The sequence below is a fragment of the Diabrotica undecimpunctata genome, chromosome 10 (assembly GCF_040954645.1).
Source record: "Diabrotica undecimpunctata isolate CICGRU chromosome 10, icDiaUnde3, whole genome shotgun sequence".
NCBI classification, from domain to species: Eukaryota; Metazoa; Arthropoda; class Insecta; order Coleoptera; family Chrysomelidae; genus Diabrotica; species Diabrotica undecimpunctata.
In genome coordinates this window covers 44,291,517-44,312,379 of record NC_092812.1, presented here as the reverse complement: position 1 = coordinate 44,312,379, position 20,863 = coordinate 44,291,517, and the positions used below count along the sequence as shown (strand labels likewise).

The 20,863-nt window shown below is 34.2% G+C and overlaps 1 protein-coding gene across 9 annotated transcripts in view; it reads right to left on the bottom strand.

The window, feature by feature from the left end:
• The window catches only part of tgo (Aryl hydrocarbon receptor nuclear translocator homolog tgo), a 211,999-nt gene that overhangs the window by 187,534 nt on the left and 3,602 nt on the right, over positions 1–20,863 (bottom strand). For 2 of the 9 annotated variants that reach the window (XM_072545421.1, XM_072545423.1), the window contains exon 1: positions 4,105–4,503. The exons of 6 other annotated variants lie outside the window; for them this stretch is intronic. In XM_072545421.1, coding sequence (XP_072401522.1) covers positions 4,105–4,277 — 173 coding nt within the window. In that variant the 5' untranslated portion in view covers positions 4,278–4,503. Of the gene's footprint in view, positions 1–4,104; positions 4,505–20,863 lie in introns of those variants that run through there. One more of the 9 variants, XM_072545422.1, reaches the window with a different exon arrangement.

Sequence of the window (20,863 nt, the reverse complement as noted above, 5' to 3'; positions counted from 1 at the left end):
TTCTTCTTCCAATCGGGCTCCATTCTGTGATTTTGTTTATCCAGCGTCCTCTGTCCGCTCTTCTGACGTGGCCGTACCAGGATAGTCTCTTCTCCTCTATATAGTCGATTATGTCTGATTGCACTCCCATTCTCCGCTTAATCTCTGCGTTTTCAATTCTGTCTCTTTTTGTAAGTCTACAGCTTCTCCTCAGGAACTCCATTTCTACTGCTCTTATTCTACCTCTATTTCTCTTGTTTATTGTCCAGTTTTCGGACCCATATGTCAGGATACTTCTTGTCAGGGTATTATATATTCTCTTTTTTGTCTTTATCGTAATGTTCTTATCCCACAACACTGAGTTTAGTTGTCTTATACAGTTTCTTGTTTGTCTCAGTCTGTTGTTTATATCTTCTTCTGTTGTTCCCTGGTTCGATATTATGGTTCCTAAATACTTGAATTTATCTGTTCCATTTATTTGTCTTCCCTCGTCTATCTCTAGGTTTCTCATATCCTTGTTTTCTGTTGTTAGGTATTCGGTTTTCTCTAAGTTTATTTCCATTCCGTTGTTTTTATATTTTTCTTCTAGTTTTCTGAGCATAAAGCTGAGATCTTCTTCATCTTGTGCGATGACTACTTGATCGTCGGCAAAACTTAAGGTGTATAGGTATTCGTCTCTTACTGGTATGCCCATTCCTTCGCACTTTCTCCTCCATGGTTTGAGTGTCTTTTCCAAGAATATTTTAAACAGAGTAGGGGACGTAGCACAGCCTTGTAGAAGTCCTTTTGTCGTCTTAAATGGATTGTAGGCTTTATTTCCACATTTAATAGCTACTTTGTTTTCTTTGTATAGTGCTTTAACTGCTTTTATTAGTGTTTGTCGGATTCCGAGATCATTCATTGCTTCCCATAATTTGACTCTAGGTATTGAGTCATATGCTTTCTTTAGATCAACAAAGGCCAGATGGACCGGTCTACCTTTTGCCATTTTCTTCTCTATCAGTTGTTCTAATGTGTAGGGAGATAACAAGTAGATTAAAAGAGGTCCTTGTATCTACCGTGGGCATTTTATAAAGTATATGTGAAAGTATTCTTACGGCATCAAGTTGACAAAAGGAGGTCATGGTGTCATAAATAAGTAGCTGAGTTTAGAGAAGTGAATCAGGTGTTTTTTGTGTAGTCTGCAGGAGGTTTGCAGAGACGTTAAGAAGGAGCCGAGGTGCCAAAGAGGAGAGATCACATCGTTGAGGAGACTGGACTTTTCTGGGTATGTTCCAACATACAACTCAAGAAGAAAATAAGCTGTAAGTGTTTGTACAATTGAATTTTATATCTGTGAAGGATCGGTTTGACATCATGGTCATTAGCATTCAAATTTAAGAACTGAGGTTTTGTTAGGCTAATCAAAAGTTTAAAGTTTTGTTGTTTTTTGTTTCAAGTAAAGAAAATTTTAAGTAAAATTGGTTTTCACGTAATATAAATGTATGTAGCTTTATAATCTTATTATTATAAAAATTTGATTTATTTTCTTGTATGCTGATTGATAAGATAACGACAGAATTTAATAATTGTTTTATTCGTTTATATAAAATAAAGAAACGTAAATCTTTGTAATATAATATATTTGTATTCTTATCCTTTCTTCTCTATCCCGATAAAAGACAACTAGAAAATCTTTTGAATCCATCGAACACAGGTAATATAAGGATTATTTTACTTTTGATAACAAATAAGTTATAATTCTTTTTTATTGGCTCAATAAACTAAGATTAAAGTCAAAATAAACAATCATAGCAATATATATATATATATATATATATATATATATATATATATATATATATATATATATATATATATATATATATATATATATACTAAGCATCAAAGTTTTTTCGTTAAGTTGTAAATTTTGACTTATGAGGTTTCGATATTTAACCATCGATTTCCAGTTCTTGTTGCTGTATTTTGACTTTTCTTTTTTTGCCTTAAAGAGGTTAATAAACCCAATGTTAAATTAACCATGTAAATAGATTAAACAATTTTCGACAAAAACAAATTTTGAACGATATTGGTAAAATGATTTTTAATGGATAACCTAGTAATAGATCACTTAAACTTGAATTCAAAATGAATTGTTGTAGATAATTGATCAAATTTAAATTGTTCAGAATATTTCAATACGATATTATTTACCTTGAACTATACATTTTATAAGATGTGTGCTATATGAAAAAAATTTTTTTTTAATAAATACGTTTTTTTAACAACAATCATCCTAAAAATATCCTATTTATTCCAAAAATTGTTTAAACAATTTACAAGGTTAATTTAACATAAAATTTGGCATATTCGTAATTTACGCAAACATTACAAACAAATTATAAAAAGAAACGTCAAAATCTATCAACAAGAACCGAAAATATTTTAAAGGTCGAGTTTGAAGTTAATATTTCATTTTTCGATATCGCCGATTTTAAAAAATTGGACGAACTTCGTCCAGAATAGTCATAGAACAACTTTTTTTAGTTTGCCAGCTTTCCGAATATGAAAAATAATTTTTCCCTCCGAATAACTGAACTATTTGAATAATAAAACAGTTATTCAAATAGTTTATAAGCAAAAAATTGCAATGTTTTTGGAATTGCAAGGTTTTTTTAACTTCTTTAAATTATTTTGATTGATTATGCTACTCGTAGCATTTTTTTTCTGACTTATGTCATTGTAAAAAAGAGTCGTTTGGGATAAACAAAATTAATAACTTATAAATTAATTGATGAGTCACTCTGAAATTTTGACCACACTTTTAACATTATGCGACCCAACTTTCCACGTAACCATATCCTTATCCATTTCTCACATCAAGGTTGTAGTTTCATTTTTACAATAGTTATTGACATTTAATGAAAATTGCGATTTATTAGGTCTTTTCTAAGCAACAAATTAGTAAATCAACATTCATAAATCGCCATTTTAAAGCTTTAAACGTCTTTTATAAAATAATTACCTCCAAAGTGGTTCAAAATTATTTACTTTTTACTGGTAGACGAAAGTTCTTAAAAAATGGTGTATTTTTTGGCCTCATATTGTTAATCATTAAAAAAGTCCACCGAACCCACTGCAGGGTTCTTTTTTAACTTATTTCTCTGGAGTATAATATGGTTCAAATTAGGAAGTGGAGTTAGACATGAAGATACAATATTACCAAAGCTGGTTGTTCAATTACTGTTTCGAAGATGTCTTCAAGAAATTACACTTGGAGAAACAAAGTACTAAATTGATTGAAGAATACGTGAAACAACTGCGATTAGCTGATGATCTAATTCTGAACAACCGAGCTAAAATTGCTGCTCAAGGAATTAAAGGATGAAACTGAATAGAAAAAACATTTAACCAGTGTATACTCCTGATTAAATATTTATAGTTTAACATTGTAGACCCATACAGAAGTAAATATTGATAACATCTCAAAGGCCCAAAGAGTAAAATAAAATCAAATGTGTTTACATAAATATTGAAAATCAAATGAATGGAGTAAAGAAACGACAACAGTAAGAAGGGGTAACATGGGACAAAAATGAGAAATGGAAAAGTAAATCATGCTGGAATAAGTTCATACATCATACAGAACATCAGCGAAAGTTAAGAAGACGAATGGACGGAAAAAAAGTTTTGTCGAAAAATGGATACAATAAGTTACACTAGATGGAGAATAGGTATAGACAACACCAATACAAATATGAGAGAAATTTATACTCATGAGGCCTCGGGTCAAGGAAATATATTAATATATAATATATATAATAAATAAATATATTGTTGTGTTAATGTTACAATGTTAATATTATATTTCAGAATTTTGTTTAGTAGTTTTAGAGTCATAAATCGGCAAACATTTACACAAAATATAATATAAGAACTAACATTAACAATTATTTTTTATGTAATGATTGTCAAATTTGTTAAGAGATAATAAAGAATTAAAAAAAAATAGATAATAAATGATAATAAAGAGCTTGGCCATTTGTACATACTGTTTTTTATTAAAATATTGGAAGATATACTATTAGTATTTTATTATTGTTTTATTAAATACTTTCTTGTTTTTTGCCATGTATGTGTTACCTTATTCTTTTTTTGGAGAAGTGTGCCACAGGATTGGGTTCCTGTCCCATCCCGACGGAGGGGACTTGCACATGGTGCGGAAGGGGTGGCGGAGGTGGATGGGGTTGCAGGTACGTTGGGGGCGGCGGAGGAGCATAATGTGGGGGTGCTCCCCCCGCGTAAGCAGCGTACATATCCACAATTGTAATTTATAAAAATACCACTAAAAAACACAATCTCAAGGCACTAAACTGTATCACAATTTTTGAAAATGTTTCACATCAGGCGAATCTGCCGAAAATGTTCGAGAGGATAATCACATGGCACGGAGAAGGTGGGCAATGACTATACGTCCGACTTACGCGGTGAATTTTAGCGAACTGACGAGAGAGCGATGTTTTGGTTTTGTGCTTAGCTAGTGGATTGTGGATAGACAGCGCAGCGACATGCCCCGGTGGATGGAGATGGAAGAACCATCATTAAATATTATTGGTACTCGTTATAGTAGTAATTTTTTATAAGCAGAAATAAATAGACACATTTTCGAACATAATACTCAGTCTCTGGCATATTGTTCTATTTCCATATTTTAATGTCATTGTTAATGTACTTTAAATACCTTACAACTGTACTTTAATGGTTCTCATTATAGTACAAATTCTAGTACGGATGTAGTACAACGTGACGACGTAGTTATTACGAACATAAAGGATCAAATTTGACAGATCAAGATGGCCATTATAAAAGTTTAATAATTTTCATTTAGGCTGAAATCTACACGTGGTTTTTCGTTCTTAATGCATTTCTTGTCACTTGCAAATATAGATAGGCATATTTAATATTTGCATTAAAAAATAATATCTGTGGTATTTGTTACTGAGAATTCTATACTAGTTTATATATATATATATATATATATATATATATATATATATATATATATATATATATATATATATATACAATGAAAGACATGTTTTTGTGACTGGTCAAAACAATTTTTTGTTGTTGATTATGCCGATAGACTAGATTTATATACTTGCGTGTTATGTAGAATCTCATCTCCGACTATTAGTGAATCAGAAATCTTTTTACTATTAGAAAGAAAAAAATCGCACTCTAAAGGTAGAAATCGTAAACAAATACTAAGATCTGAAACCTTCTGATATATTATTATTACTTACTACAAAAGATCAAAGTACGTAAACTGGGCAATATGCTAAACAAATTCCTACATTTCTGAATCTAAAAAAACCCACAAGGATATTATGGCCTATTGTTTCCACCGTACCCCGGCAACTGCATTAAAGTATAATATTTGTTTGCAACTGGCAACAAGACTAATAATAATAAGAAAATAGAAAGCACGAATTTTGTAAAAGTTGTATCTAAGGAGGGTAAGTAACTGTATTACTATATAATACTTTGTATCATTAGGGAATAATCCTTTATTAATGACTTTGATGAATTTGACAGATAATTTTTGGGGTACCTGCCTACCTGCCGACCGAGTAAGAGAAAGTTGTGACGAATTTGATACCGTCCGTGTTATCAGTTAACAGTTCAGTCCATGCGTTAAAATGGCATCATTGATTCAATTTGTTGCTGCTAAACTTAAAAACGGCGCGGATTCCCTGAGAGAAAAACAATGGTGTTAAATGTGCGTGACTCCCTTGTTCATCAACAAACTTTAACAACGGTTAATAATATAGAGACTATGTGCTTCGGTATGACAGGTGTTAGTGAAAGAACCATTTACAGATTTTTAAGTGAAAGAACACAAAGAAACATTCATTCATCATCATCATCATTTAACCCGGATCTATCCACTGCTGGATATAGGTCTCCCTCAGTCTTTTCCATGTATTTCTGTTTTGTGCTGTTTGCATCCAATTTTTGTCGATCCGTTTTATGTCATCAGACCATCTTGTTGGTGGACGACCTCTACTTCGATGTGCTTCTTGTCTCGGTCTCCACTGTATTATTCGCTGTGTCCATCTGTTATCCGACATTCTAGCTATGTGCCCCGCCCAGTTCCACTTAAGGGTCATAATTCTTTCTATGGCATCTGTTACTCCTGTTCTCCGTCTTATTTCCTTGTTCGTGATCCGATCCCTACGAGAAATGCCTAACATCGATCGTTCCATGGCTCTTTGGGTAACACAAATTTTATTTCTTACTTTCTTGGTTAGTGTTAATGTCTCTGCACCATATGTAAGTACTGGCAACACGCACTGATTAAGGACTTCTTTTAAGACACATAGGCAGTTCTGATTTAAGAACATAGCTTAGCTTGCCGAATGCCACCCAAGTGAGTCCTATGCGGCGGCTTAGTTCGCACGTTTGATTATCTCTTCCTATGCGTATCTCATGTCCTAAGTACTTATATGAGGTGGTTTCTTCAATATGCATGCCATTTACTGAAATCTTTTCGCTTAACACAAGATTTGTCATGATTTGTGTTTTTGTGTGGTTGATTTTTAATCCTACTTGTAGGGAGGATAGGTATAGTTTCTCCAGTTGCGATACTGCATCATCGATTCTGTCAGCAAAAAGGACAATATCGTCAGCAAACCTCAAATGACTAAGCATTTCTCCATTGACATTAATTCCCTTTTCACTCAGATTTGCGTTCTTAAACATATGCTCTAATAATGTTGTAAACAATTTTGGCGAAATTGTGTCTCCCTGTCGCACTCTCCGTTTTATTTTAAATACGTTGGTCTTTTTATCTGCCAGTTTCACACTTGCTGTCCCATTTTGATAGATGTATTTTATCATGTTTATATAGCGATGATCTATACGGCACTCTGTTAAGGCTTTTAACATCTTTTGATGACTTATTGTGTCGAAAGCTTTTTCGTAGTCAACAAATATCATGACTAATGGCTTGTTATATTCAACACTCTTTTCTATTAAGTTCTTAATTACTTGTAAATGATCATTCGTGTCATATCCTGCTCTAAAACCTGCTTGCTGATAGAAATCCAACTTACTTCCTAGCCTGTTGGTAATAACTCTTGTAAATAGCTTATATACTTGTGACAACAAGCTAATGGGGCGGTCGCTGATGTCTCCCTTCTTATGAAGTAAGATGATTTCCGCGTTGTTCCACTGCGTCGGTGTTATCGCTTCGCACAGACATTTATTGAACAGTTTAACAAGTGTCAGTAAGAGCTTATTTCCTCCTAGTTTTAAGCTTTCGGTCATTACCCTGTCTTCACCTGGGGATTTATTGTTCTTCATCACCCGAAGTGCATTTTTAATTTCGTCAACAGTTATGTTCGGCATTAATTCTGAGCCTTGATTCTCTATCTTTGGTAAGGGGCGTCTTTCATCGGATTCACTTGTTTCATAGAGTTGTCTGTAGAAGTCTTCCACTGTTTCCACTATATGTCGTCTTGTTTATTTCTTAACTTACGTATGTTCTTTTTTCCTGTGGACATGTTGTGTCTTGGAACTTTCAGACTTCTATTTTTCTCTATCACCCTTGTCACCTCTCTCATGTTATTTTGCCGTATGTCTTTTCGGATTTCTTTGTTTATTGTTTTACTGAGTTGACTAAATTCTGCGTAGTTTGTGTTATACCTGTCCTTTATCCTCAGGACACATTATATATATGTGGCTAAACACCCCTTTAGGGGTTACGCCGCTTACGCTCTCTAGATCTATGTTTTGAGGTAGATCAGTCCTCATGTTCCTTATTTAATTTTCTCAGTTATTTTTCTCCATTGTGTCCTATCTCTGGTTTTTCCTTTCCACTGTCGTATGCCCGCCTTGTTGAGATCATTTACAACTTCTTGTAACCATGTAGATCTTGGTCTTCCACGTCTTCTTTTGCCAGCTGGTGTCCATTCCAATATTGAGAATATCGTCGTAGTTGATCCTGATCTCCATACGTGTCCTAGCCATTTTGCTCTTTGTTGTTTTATTTTACACACTATATCTTCCTTAATTTCTTCCAGTAGCTCAAGGTTCGTTCTTTGTCTAAATTCATTTTCATTTATTTTTATTGGTCCCAGTATTGCTCTTAGTATTTTTCTTTCTTGTATTCTAAGGTTTTCCTCTTGTTTTTTTGTCATGCTGAGGGTTTCGGCTGCATACATCATCGTCGGTCGAATTATTGTTTTGTATACCTTCATTTTCGATTTCTTACTCAATAGTTTATTTTTTAGTAATTTCTTATTTGCATGGAAGGTCTTATTTGCTGTAATAATCCTTTCTTTGATTTCTGTTTCTCTTTCTCCATTGTTTGTTATTAATATTCCCAAGTACTTAAATTTTTCGACTTCTTCAAAAATGTATTCGCCTAGTCTAACCTTTTTGTTTTCGAAGTTTTTATCAAATCTCATTATTTTTGTTTTTTCTTGGTTTATTTTTAATCCCATTACTTTTCCTTCTGTTACCATTTCATTTAACATTTTTTCCATTGTTTTTCTATTTTTTGTTATTAGCACAATATCGTCAGCGTATGCTATTATTTGTCCTTCTCTAGTTCTAAGGGTACCTTTGTTTATTTTCCTGACGATGTATTCCAGGGCAAGATTAAACAGGGTTGCTGATAACGAATCTCCTTGTCTAACCCCTTTATTTATGACAAATTCTTCTGTGTCTCCTACTTGAGTTTTTATACTCACTACAGTTCTACTCATTGTCATTTTTATTAATCGTCTTAATTTGTTTTGTATTCCCATTTCTTTCAGAGCTACCATTAATTTTGATCTTTTTATTGTATCAAATGCTTGCTGAAAATCTATAAAAAGCAGTTCAATTTCTATTCAGGACACATTACTGAGCCAAAAAGACATGATGGACAACAACCAATGGAAATTGATCACTATCATAGAAACGTCCTTCGGAGAGAAAAGTTCATTCGTTATATTTAATCAAGAAGCACATGTTAAAGGCAATAAGAGATAATAATTTTCCACAAGGAAGATAATCATAAAAACTTATTTAAAAAATCCTTTATAAAATGTATATTTATTCTAAAATTCCCCTTTCTGTTTACATCGCAGAAAGTTTTCGGACTAATAAGTCCTAATCATGGCAGTTACCTAAAATAAGTGTCAACGTTTTAATTACAGCAAACATAAATATGAAATTTTGACCAAGGTTAAAAAACAGGGGTAGAACACTTACCAGGTAAACATGAGGGAAGCCACTAAATATGAGGGTAAAAACCCTTTAAATGATGTTAACTTTGTTAATTAATACATTGTAATTAATTAAGAAGATGGAAAATTAAAGAACGCCAAAAAATATTTGGACAATAAATGACTAACTATCTTCTCTTTTTCCTTCAGTACCCTGTCCGACTATCAAACGTTAGCGATCATATTGGCAAAAATAACTTTGTTTATGGCAACTCGAAACAAATTATCGAATGTCTCTTGATACCACTTTCAGAGATTTCGGATTTTTATTGTTTTGTATTTCTGTGCTCTCTATTTCATTCGGTGTAAAACTATTTCATTTTTTATTGGATCAACCCAACTTATTCGTAATATTCGTCGGTAATTCCACATCTTTAACGCCTCCAATTTTTTATGATCCATATTTTTTATTTTCCAATTAGTGTTCCTGTAAAAATCCAGCTCTTCATGACATACAGCAATATGGAAAATATGTAACAGCTTATTAATCTGATTTTAAGGATCGATGTAATATCTCTATTAATAAGAATTTGCTTTAGTTTATAAAAGGCGGCTCTTCCTTTTTTTAATTCGTATTCTTATATATTTGCTCACATTCCAGTTATCGTTAACATTGGCGCCCAAATAGGTGATATTGTGGACTCAAAATTTTATTCCATAGGCTCTGATGTTCATTGATTGTAACTGTTTTGCTGACAACCATTAGCTTTGTGTTAGAAGTATCAAGTAGTCCATATTCAACACATCGTATCGTATCGTACCGTATCGTCTGCGTATCTGAGATTAGAGGAGATAAAATACACCCCTGCCTCACTCCACGTCGTATTTCTACTGCTTCATATTTATATATATACATATATATATATATATATATATATATATATATATATATATATATATATATATATATATATTCAGGGATTCAGTATTCACTACATTTCCTCGCTCAACCGTTTCCATTTCTCTCTGTTGTCCCATTCTCCATCGTTTAAGCCTCTCTTGCTCATGGCGTCGTCTACTTCGTTCCTTCAGGATTTTCGGGGTCGTCCTCTTTTCCTCCTTCCTATGGGGCTCCATTCGGTTATTCTCTTTATCTTTCTGCTGTCGCTAGTTCTTCTTAGATGTCCATACCACTTTAGTCTTTTTTTCTATATATGTTAGTATGTCTGTTTCTATTGATGTTCTTTGCTTTATTTCGTCATTACTTCTCCTATCCATTCTTGTTACTCTGCTGCATCTTCGCAGGCATTCCATCTCTGTTGCTACTATCTTACTACTGTTTTTTTTGTTTATGATCCAAGCTTCTGTCGTGTTCTGACCAACTCGTATGTTTGCACATCCAAAATAGAAATTTTTGATGATACGGAGGTATTGGTCATCAATGCCCACCTGCTTCAAGACACCGATAATTTAAGTGGGTGACCCGTTCAAAAGCCTTTTCGAAGTCGATAAAACACATATATACCGGTTGTTCTATATCCCTACATCTTTAAACCATAGCCTGCAAACTGAATAACGCTTCTCTGGTTCCAAGGTTGTTTCTGAAACCACACTGTTTCATTTACTAGTACTTCTATTTTGTTGTAAGTTCTCGAATGCAATATTCGAGTTTACAAGAGAATGTTTGCCTTTATCGTCGAGTAGTTTGATTATTTCGCTGAGAATTTCATCTGGACCGGTTGCTTTCTTATTCTTTGATAGTTGTATAGCTCTTTCCATTTCATCGTAGGTTATGTTTGGACTATTCGATACATTTTCGATTTAAATTTCTGTTCTTTCGTTACCAAACTGTTCCTCAATATATTCCCTCCACCTCTCCAGTTTGTCTTGTTCATTGACTATAATATTTCCTTGTTTATCAGGTAAACTACTTGCAGTTGACCTATATGGTTCAGGTTATTTCTCGCACCTTTTTGTACATATTAAATGTGCCATTCTTTTTCTTCAGTTCTTCAGAGGGAGGTTGAGTACAAATTTTTATGTCCCCTTTCTAACCTTGACGTTTTGTTTGTTTTTTTGGTGCGTAGATTCAATTTTTCGAGGGTAACCGGCTGGAAGCCCGTCTAGTGTTGCCCAAAATCGGTCTTGGTCTTGTAGTCTTGTTCTTGCGTTTCCGCAAGACCAAGACAGTCTAATTTTAGCAAAACCAAGACCAAGACTGACCGTGCAGGATTTGAAAAATAACAATGATTAAGCCTGCGAGACTCCTGCGTCTTGCAGGTAGGTCTGAGTATCGTTTTAGTGGGTATAGTAGTTCGGGTATATGCTTAGAGACTCTATGAGACGAAAAAAAAAATATGTAACAAAAATTTGGAAAATTGGATATGTGCATTACGAACAATACCATAAACATAAATAGCGAATCAAAATATTCATTATAAGAAAACTTGACACATGTGAAACGTACTCAAAGGTCATAATTTCAATGTAAAAATAAAATAGTTTGTACATTCTTCCCCAGCAGACGACTTATTTTTTTGAGATTAGCCTCCCTCTAATCATAAAATAATATTCTTGCATTGCGACGCCGGCAGTAATATTGTATCTAAACTTTTTAAAAATATGTCACCTTAGCTGATAAAAAAATATAATAAGGTAAGCATACCTACTGTTAAGGACACTCACTTAATAATTTAATTTTTTTCCTTATTATAATTTAGTTAGGAGTAATCTAAATACCACAAATCTTATCGGCCTAAGATTAAACATCGTTTCTGCTGAGTGTGCGATGAGATATTTCGGTTAAACAATATTTGCTGAAAGAGCGCGGCTAATATTCAAAAGTAATAATATTCGAGACAAATAATTAATAAATAACAAGACATAATGCCGGCTACTGTGTAAACAAAATACCGAAATATTTAAAGTAACGAAGTAACGATATATAAAATTCTCGGTTTGGTATTCGGTACTTAGGGTATTGGACAGTAACGAGTAGTTACATTTTCTACATCACTAAACTTTATTCCCAATTGAGCTTTCCTTCGAGTCTAATGTAATAATTGTTTTTGATCTAATCCTTGTTATTCTGGGAGTGACAAGTTTACAATTTGACATGAGAGACGAAGATTCAAATAGTTCTAAACGGTGTTTCCTAAAAGGTCCACACTTAGAAAAAAGGTCAAAGAGCGATTTGAAGAGCTCCAATTGAATCTTACCAAACGACAACAATAATTTTCATCTATGTTATTTATCATTGATGGATGGATCATTTTTTCAAAAGGAACAATGTTCATTTTGGTAATATTAAATATCTCGTAACAGTTTAGGAGATACAATCATTTAAAAATTAAATTGTTAATAACAAATTTTCCGACGACGTTTTAGCCTGTTATCCTCGAAAAATCGATTCTACGCACCAAAAAACATAAAAACACATCAAGGTACCGAGGGGACAAAAAAATTGGTTATATTGGTCACAAATATAAGTCAATTCAAGGTAATAAAAAGCACTCGCTATCCTTATGACATATTGTGTTAATTGGGATAACAAAAAACTTCATTTTCTAAACTATTATATTATAAAAAAATTAGGGTACTATGTAAATACATAAACAGACTTTTTAATGACTATCTGTTGATATTTACTGATTTGTTACATCTTTCCAGTAAAAAACATTTTCGGTTATGTAAATGAGAGACAGTTTGCGGCTTTTTTAGATTCAATTACGATAAGGAAATTATTTTTTTCTTATCAGTTCATAAATAACTGGTAATGGTGTGTTGATGTTATGAAAGCTAAGAATATGTTCCGAATATGAGCGCTTTTTTATGTCCCTCGAAGCCCTTACTTTTTATTGATAAACCGTTCAATGGCGATGAAGTTTTTGGGTGAATCCGCGAAGAAAATTATTCGGAGAGAACTACAAAATATTAAATGAGGGTTGTTTAAAGGTGAGGAAGTTGGTGGAGGTAAAATTCACTTTACTTAACAACTCTAATTCACTCTTAAAAGGAAATTAAAAGTTAACAAAAGTACAAGTTAGCCAGCTTTATGAAATTTTTCCAGTGTTATATTTTGTTAAATATTTCTACAAGCCATTTGTGAGTGAAGGTTATCAGTATCTGCTGCCTTGCCGTCCTTTGTTCTGTTCATGTCAAATTTTATCTCTTCATAAGTTGGTGGTTATGTTAATCTCTTCCAGTTTCACAAAATCTATTAGTTGTGTTATTTTGGCTGTCATGAAATGTTTTCCTGCGTATTTTTGTTCAGTTTCCACTATTGGATTTCCATGTTCATCCCTAAAGCAGCCGGTATTTTTTGGTTTGTATAAACCTGTGGCCTCTTTACACATCTATCTTTCACAATATTTAAAATTTCATCGTTTATCCAGGCTTCCGTTTTTTTCTTTCAAGTAATAAATATTTATCTAGAATTTCTTGATTGAGTGTGTGCAGTTTTTCTATCTCATCTTCTACATTGTTGGTTATTTAATCAGTATCTAAATTCTTGTTCTTACCATGAAGAACTTCGAATACAATACACTAACGAGTGAGCCTTGTCATAAAAATTGTACTATCAATAATTTTTAAACGGAGTATAGAATTTTTTTAGATTTTAGGGATTATATAGAATCACTATATGTGACACAGGGCAGCAGCGATCATCAGTACCAGCTCAAGGCGCAGAGGAAATAATCCTGGATCGGCTTGAAACTGGACTATCACAAGAATGACTGGAGCAGTTTAAATGGTTGTGTTACTGCGATGGGGAAGGCAACGGGAAACCACCCCATTATTATTCCCTAGTTCAATCATAATGGCACTATCATATGATAAGAAAAGGTATACGGATCTTGATCCTCGGACACCAAGATCCGGCAGGAGAAGACAAGCACACAGGGCTTCCCAGGCCGTTATCCAGCGAAATCCCTGTGATAATGGAAAAGAAAAAATAAAATCAGGTATCAGAATAGGCACATGGAATGTGAGAAGTCTCTACGAGCCCGGTAAGATTCACCATACGTGAGATGATAAGGCTCAATATACCAGTTCTGGACGGGGACTGGTATATATAGCATAGACGACCACGATGTATTCTATTCTGGAGAAGAAGGCACTAACCACCGGAATGGTGTCGCATACAATGCACATAAAGAAGTCTCTTGCTGTATTAAATCTGTAAATTACATTTCTGACAGAGTCATCGTGATGCAATTAAACTCAAAACCCACAGATATAAATCTGGTCCAAGATTATGCGCCCACAGCCAGCAGTAGTGAAGATGACATAGGAAGGTAATGAGTCAGCTGAAAAACAAAGACATTACAATAATAATGGGGGTCTTCGATGCCAAAGTAGGAAAAGGTAGACAAGAAAACATTGCAGGGAATTTTGGACTTGAACAATGTAATGACAGGGGAGACCGATTTGTAGAATTCTGCGTAGAGAACAATCTATGTGTGACAAATACATTCTTCAAACTACCCAAGCGTCGTTTATATACTTGGAAGTCACCCGCAGATACTAAAGATAAATCATAAGAAATCAGATTGCGAAATCAGCAATCGAAAGATTGCTAGAGAAAGCTAGAGAAATCAAGAGGCGAATAGAGATAGCGAGACAATCGTTTGTCAAAATGAAAAAGTTCCTATGCAGCCGAGACATAAATATAAACTTAAGAACGAGAATCTTAAGGTGCTATGTTTTCTCCGTTCTGCTGTACGGCATGGAAGCCTGGACACTGAAAAAGATAAACATCAAAAACATTGAGGCATTCGAGATGTGGTGTTACAGGAGAATGTGGAAAATACCATGGACAGAAAGAGTAACAAATCAAGATGTTCTGCTGAAGATGGGGAAGGAATGCGAAGTCATAAAAACCATACAAACGAAAAAACTGGAATATCTGGGCCACATAATGAGAGGAGAAAAGTACTCTCTGCTTAGACTCATAATCCAAGGAAAAATCTCGGGAAAGAGAAATGTGGGACGTAGGAGGATTTCCTGGTTGCGAAATTTAAGGGAGGGGTATGGGTGCAGTTCAATACAGTTGTTCAGAGCTGCAGCCAACAAAGTAAAGATTGCTGTGATGGTAGCCAACCTCCGATAGGAGATGGTACTGCAAGAAGAAGTAGCGAAAGATACCGAAATTCAATCAAAATAACTAAAACACTACCTGGAGCCGATGACCCCTCAGATTATAACTTATTAATCAGTGATATAAAACTCAAACTTAAAAAAGTAAAACGCCAACAACCGACTAACCGAATAAACACTGACTGTATTCGAAATAATAGTCATGAAATTACACACGAGATGGAAAAGAAGTTCGAAAAATCAGAAGAAACACATAACGTCGAAGACCACTGGAATAATGTCAAAACCATGCGCCATCTGCAAGAAACAACTAAAAAGTATAAAACTATTAATAAGCGCAAACAGCAATGGATGACTGATGAAATATTGGGACTAATGAAAAGCAGACGAAAGCAGAAAAATAAAAACACTGAAGAATAAGCAATCAGAAGGAAAATCCGGGATGCAAAAGAAAAATGGTACAGCAACAAATGTCTTGAAATAGAAGAACTACAGAAAAAGAATGACACGTTTAATACGTACAAAAATAACTGGAACATATAGATCAACTGCAAGTAGTTGACTTCATAAACAAGGAAATATTGTAGTCAATGAACAAGACATATTAGAGACGTGGACAGAATATATTAAGGAGCTGTTTGATGACGATAGAACAGAAATTAAAATCGAAAATATGTCGACTGGTCCAAACATAACACTGGATGAAATGGAAGGAGCTATAAAGCTATCAAAGAATAGGACAGTAACCGGTCCAGATGAAATTCCAAGCGAAATAATCAAACTACTCGACAATAAGGGTAAAGCATTCTCTTCTAAGCCTCTTCAATAAAATATACGAAACAGGACATATAGCCTTGTATTTATCTATTTGTCTTCCCCTGTCGGATCTTGTTATCCGATGTCCATGATCAGTACTTCTCCTTTGCATATGCCATGATGATTGTTACTAGGGGTACTCTATGAGTCTTTAATGCAGTGGTTCCCCGTTGCGTTCTGCATCCTTATGCCGTTGACCATTCTGTAGGGTTCATCCGTCTTCGAGACCGATTTCTCAGTCTCAGGACAAAAAAGTGCCCTAAACACTTACTAACTCATCCGCCTGAAGCCGTTGGTCAGTAAGTGGGGGCTGCTTATACCAGCAATCACTCGGTGAAATTCTCGCCATATCTGGCTACCCTCACTTAGTTTAGCCTGTAGACCAATGCAGTTGCTCGGGGTGTGGCACGTGGAGCCATAAGTGAGAGTTAGGTGTCTTATGAGGACCAGTTATCAAGAACCATCTCCCGTCTATGACGCTCGATGTGGTCGTTCCAATAAAAGGTACTACCTCTATAACACACCCTACACCACCTGAATAATATTAGTGTAGTTTTTAGTTTATTATATTAGCAATGAATTATACAAGAAATTTTCAAATCAACTCTTCTTCTTCTTTTTATGTAGACATGACTCTGTCTATTTTTCAATGTGCCTATTGGGGAACCGCCTATTCTACTCTTGTATTTTTTACCCAGTGCTTGATGTTCTCCACCTTGCGAGGACGTCGTACTTCTAATCAACTCAGTAGCTTAATTTTTTTTAGTTAACGTAAAATAAGAACGAAAGTAAATAAAAACCAAAATAGAATAAAAGACGATGTTGAAGCAGTAAAGAGCTGCACATAACTAGCATTCGAATGAAATACTGCGGGAGCAGAATGTGCAGAAATTTTAAAAAGGATAATGAATGGCAACAAAATATATTTCTCAACGACTCGCATATTTATATCCAAAACCGTACAACGGAAATCAGCGATTAAAATCTATAAAATCATCATTAGACCAATAGTTTGTTATAGATGCGATATACAAGGTTGATGAAAGAAAATACACAACAAAGAACCTTCGACGTTTTTGAAAGAAAAGTTCTAATAAAGATCTCTAGACCCATCAAAGAGAAATGGATATGAAAATGGCGGTAACACCATAAACTACACCAACTGTTCAAAGATACACATATCACAGAATTCGCTGGTGTTCAGACATTTCGTAAAAATCCTTATAACGTTTCTAGAACTGTTTAGAGACTCCCCAGTATAAACGAAATCTAAGAAAAAAATAAAAGAAACGAGAAAACTATATGAGTGGCCAGAAAATGGGTCTGTAAAAAATTATGTAAAATGTTTTAAAACAAATACTTTAATATGTAATTCATAAACGAAGAGTTTAACAAATTAAAATCCACAAGGAAAATAATTCCTGCAGCTGGCTGTATACCACGTATAACAAAAAGAGGTTAGTCTTTGTATGTGGGTATATTTTATTTTATAAGAACCCTTAAAAGGGCAACATTAAAAGCACGAACGTTTTCGGAACAACTGTTCCATCATCAGGTTAAAATACAGGTTACCATGCCTGAGCCACCAAAATATTTGGGTAAAAACCCTTTAAAATGTAATGTGTTACCAAAGATTGTACATGATGTTAATAATATTATATGATGTTTAATATTTTAATTAAATTTTACTTCAGGTAACATACACCCATGCTTAAGTGAGTTCCAGTGTCCGGAGAGTAAACCTCTTCAAACGGACTTCAGATGGTAACTCAAACGGACTTCAGTTTTTTTTTTTAACAAATTAGATAAAAAACAATATTCGTCAATTAACGAGAACTGGGTCAGGGATGTATTGTTGTCAGTCAAATATAGGAACACCGTGTATATAGATATAATATATTTAAAAACTATTAGTCTTATTTAAAGCTAATTGTATAATTTAAAACTAGACATTCTTAAAACGCCCAGTAATATAGTATTCATCTTCGTGATAAGTTTATTTCTCTTTTCTTTTTTAAAAAATTCTCTATGTACATTACCAAATATATACCTCAAGCTTTTACGTTATTCATGAGAAGTGGAAAGGTTGAGGTTAGTGTTGAGGGATTTTAGAAAATCCCCTGCCACCAGAATCGGAGGATAAACTAAATCTTTATAAATGACAATAAGTTTATACAGTAGCAAAATTAATGAATTGCATTTATTATCTCATTTTGGCTATTTACATTACTCATTTGTCAACTTTCATCGACTTTTAGATGACGGTAACTGAAAGGAGGATCAGAGTGTGCTATCAACAAAAATCAAAATGCGTTTTAAAGGTGAAGAGTGTAGCTTTCGTATGCAATTTTTGTATTTTGCCGGAAATAAAGTCTTTATAAAGGTGTTCAATAAAGAAACGTTGCACGAATTTTTCAATTTTTTACAATTCTCATAAGATCAATAAAATTTATCACTTTCATTGACCGGTCACTATGGAATTTCCATTGTTAGAGCCTAATCTTTCAAACGTATGGCATGAAATCTCGGTTTCAAGTTTTAGCAACAAATGTAAGGCATTTGAAATATGCTTAAAAATTGCCGCAGTTAAACTTTCATGTGTTATTAAACAAGCGTTGTTTCTGGGAAAACGGTTTATTCTACACCAAAAGTGTTAATAAACGTTTTTGTTCAAAATTATCTCAGCTACATTTTTTCTACGGCGTACAGATTCTTGGTAAGTCAATTTTCCCCCCACGAGGAGGGTTTATGGAAAAGCAGGAGGGTAGAAGCGGTAAACATTTTTGCATATTTTATGGGGTCCTAAAATCTACATTCTCAGCAAATTTCAGCTTGTTCGTACGCTTTTTAGAGATCAAATCTCTGACGACTGGACTATTCAGCCATAATGGTATTTGAAATGTTTATATGATTATGTGGACTACGATACGATGTTATTGATTTCGCAAAAGCCTGTGGTAGATCGCCTTGATAATAAAATTTAGGGGTCGTGAGTTCGAATCCGGCCAGGGTAGGAATTTTTAGCAAAAAAAAACTCCATCGAATCGGTACTAAGTCGTCTTTACTTAGTACTAACGCAATTAGTCAACACAAGTTCCGGTTTATATCAGTATTACGCAAAAATAAAAAAGCCTGTTGTAGAGTTCTTTTCTGTGTTTCGTGCTTACGTTTTTTTTTCTAATCTAGCTCTACCGACTCCCTCCATCTTGAAGATTTTAGATAAACGGATTGTTAAGTCTTGCAGATCTTTCCATAATGCTATAATAGATAAGGGTCACCATATAATAATTAATCTACATTGCCTAATTTAAATAGTAAAGGATGATTCATTTAGAGGTACTTTTTTTTGGTGCGGATTTGATTGGAGATCGTGGATGAATACTGTCAAACTGACATTTCGCTTTTGTTGAGTATTGTTTGACATTTCATGATCTAAAGACAGCCCGGCACAGCGTCTAGAAATTATTAAGTTGTATTTTGAAAATAGGAGTTCTGTGAGGAATGTATTTCGTGCGCTTAGAGCAATTTATGGTCCACATAATCGGCCTACCGAACGTACAATTCGCTTTACGTTTAATAAGTTTGAAACCCAGTTTTCATTATTGGATAACACGCAACCAAATAGACCACATTCAGCACGTACTGAAGAAAATATAGCGGCGGTAACGGATAGTGTACTCGAAAATAATGAAGAATCGATTGCATATGACAAGCCAAGCTGTTGAGAAAGCCGTTCTCAACAGCTTGGCTTGTCATATGCAACAACTTGGCGTATTTTATGTAAGGATCTTGGTTTAAAAGCATACAAAATTCAATTAGTGCAAGAGCTGAAACCGACCGACCTTCCGAGTCGTCACCGTTTCAGTCGATGGGCTCTTGATAAGCTTTCAGAAAATCCACTGTTTACGAGAAAAATTTTGTTTTCAGATGAGGCCCATTTTTGGCTTGCGTACGTTAATAAACAAAATGCCCGTGTTTGGGGTGATGGACAACCCAAAGAGGTTCAAGAGTTGCCATTACACCCTGAAAAAACAACTGTTTGGTGTGTTGGAATCGTTGGTCCATATTTCTTTAAAACAGAGGCCGGTCAGAATGTTACTGTGAATGGAGACCATTATCGTGCTATTATAACGGACTATTTGGTATCTGAAATTGAAGCTCGTGGTCTCGGCGACATTTGGTTTCAACAAGATGGCGTCACTTGCCATACAGCCCGTGAAAGCATGGCTTTACTGCGAGAACGATTCGCTGAACAAATTATTTCACGCTTTGGACCAGTGAATTGGCCGCCTAGATCCTGTGACATCTCACCTCTAGACTCTTTCTTTTGGGGCTACCTAAAGTCCAAAGTCTACATGAATAAACCAGATACGATTGAGGCATTGGAGGCCAATATTACTCGAGTCATTGGTGAAATACCAATCGAAATGCTGGAACGAGTCATCGATAATTGGAACTTCAGAATGAACCAACTTAATCGTAGCCATGACGAACATTTAAAAGAAATTATCTTTAAGAAGTAACTGTAAAGAATGGTTCTTTTGTATGATAATAAATATTTTCAAATAAAATTTATTTTTTTCATAGTTTATTCTTGTTGAAAAAAGTACCTCTAACTGAATCCACCCTTTACTTAGTTGAAGTTGTATCGAGATTTAGTGTAATTCGCATATTGTAATGATGACTGTACGCTTCAAGATTTCATCTGTCAATACAAGTAGATCGACTTACTTGACTTTATCTTAACTTTAAGTTGTCAACTCTTCTTT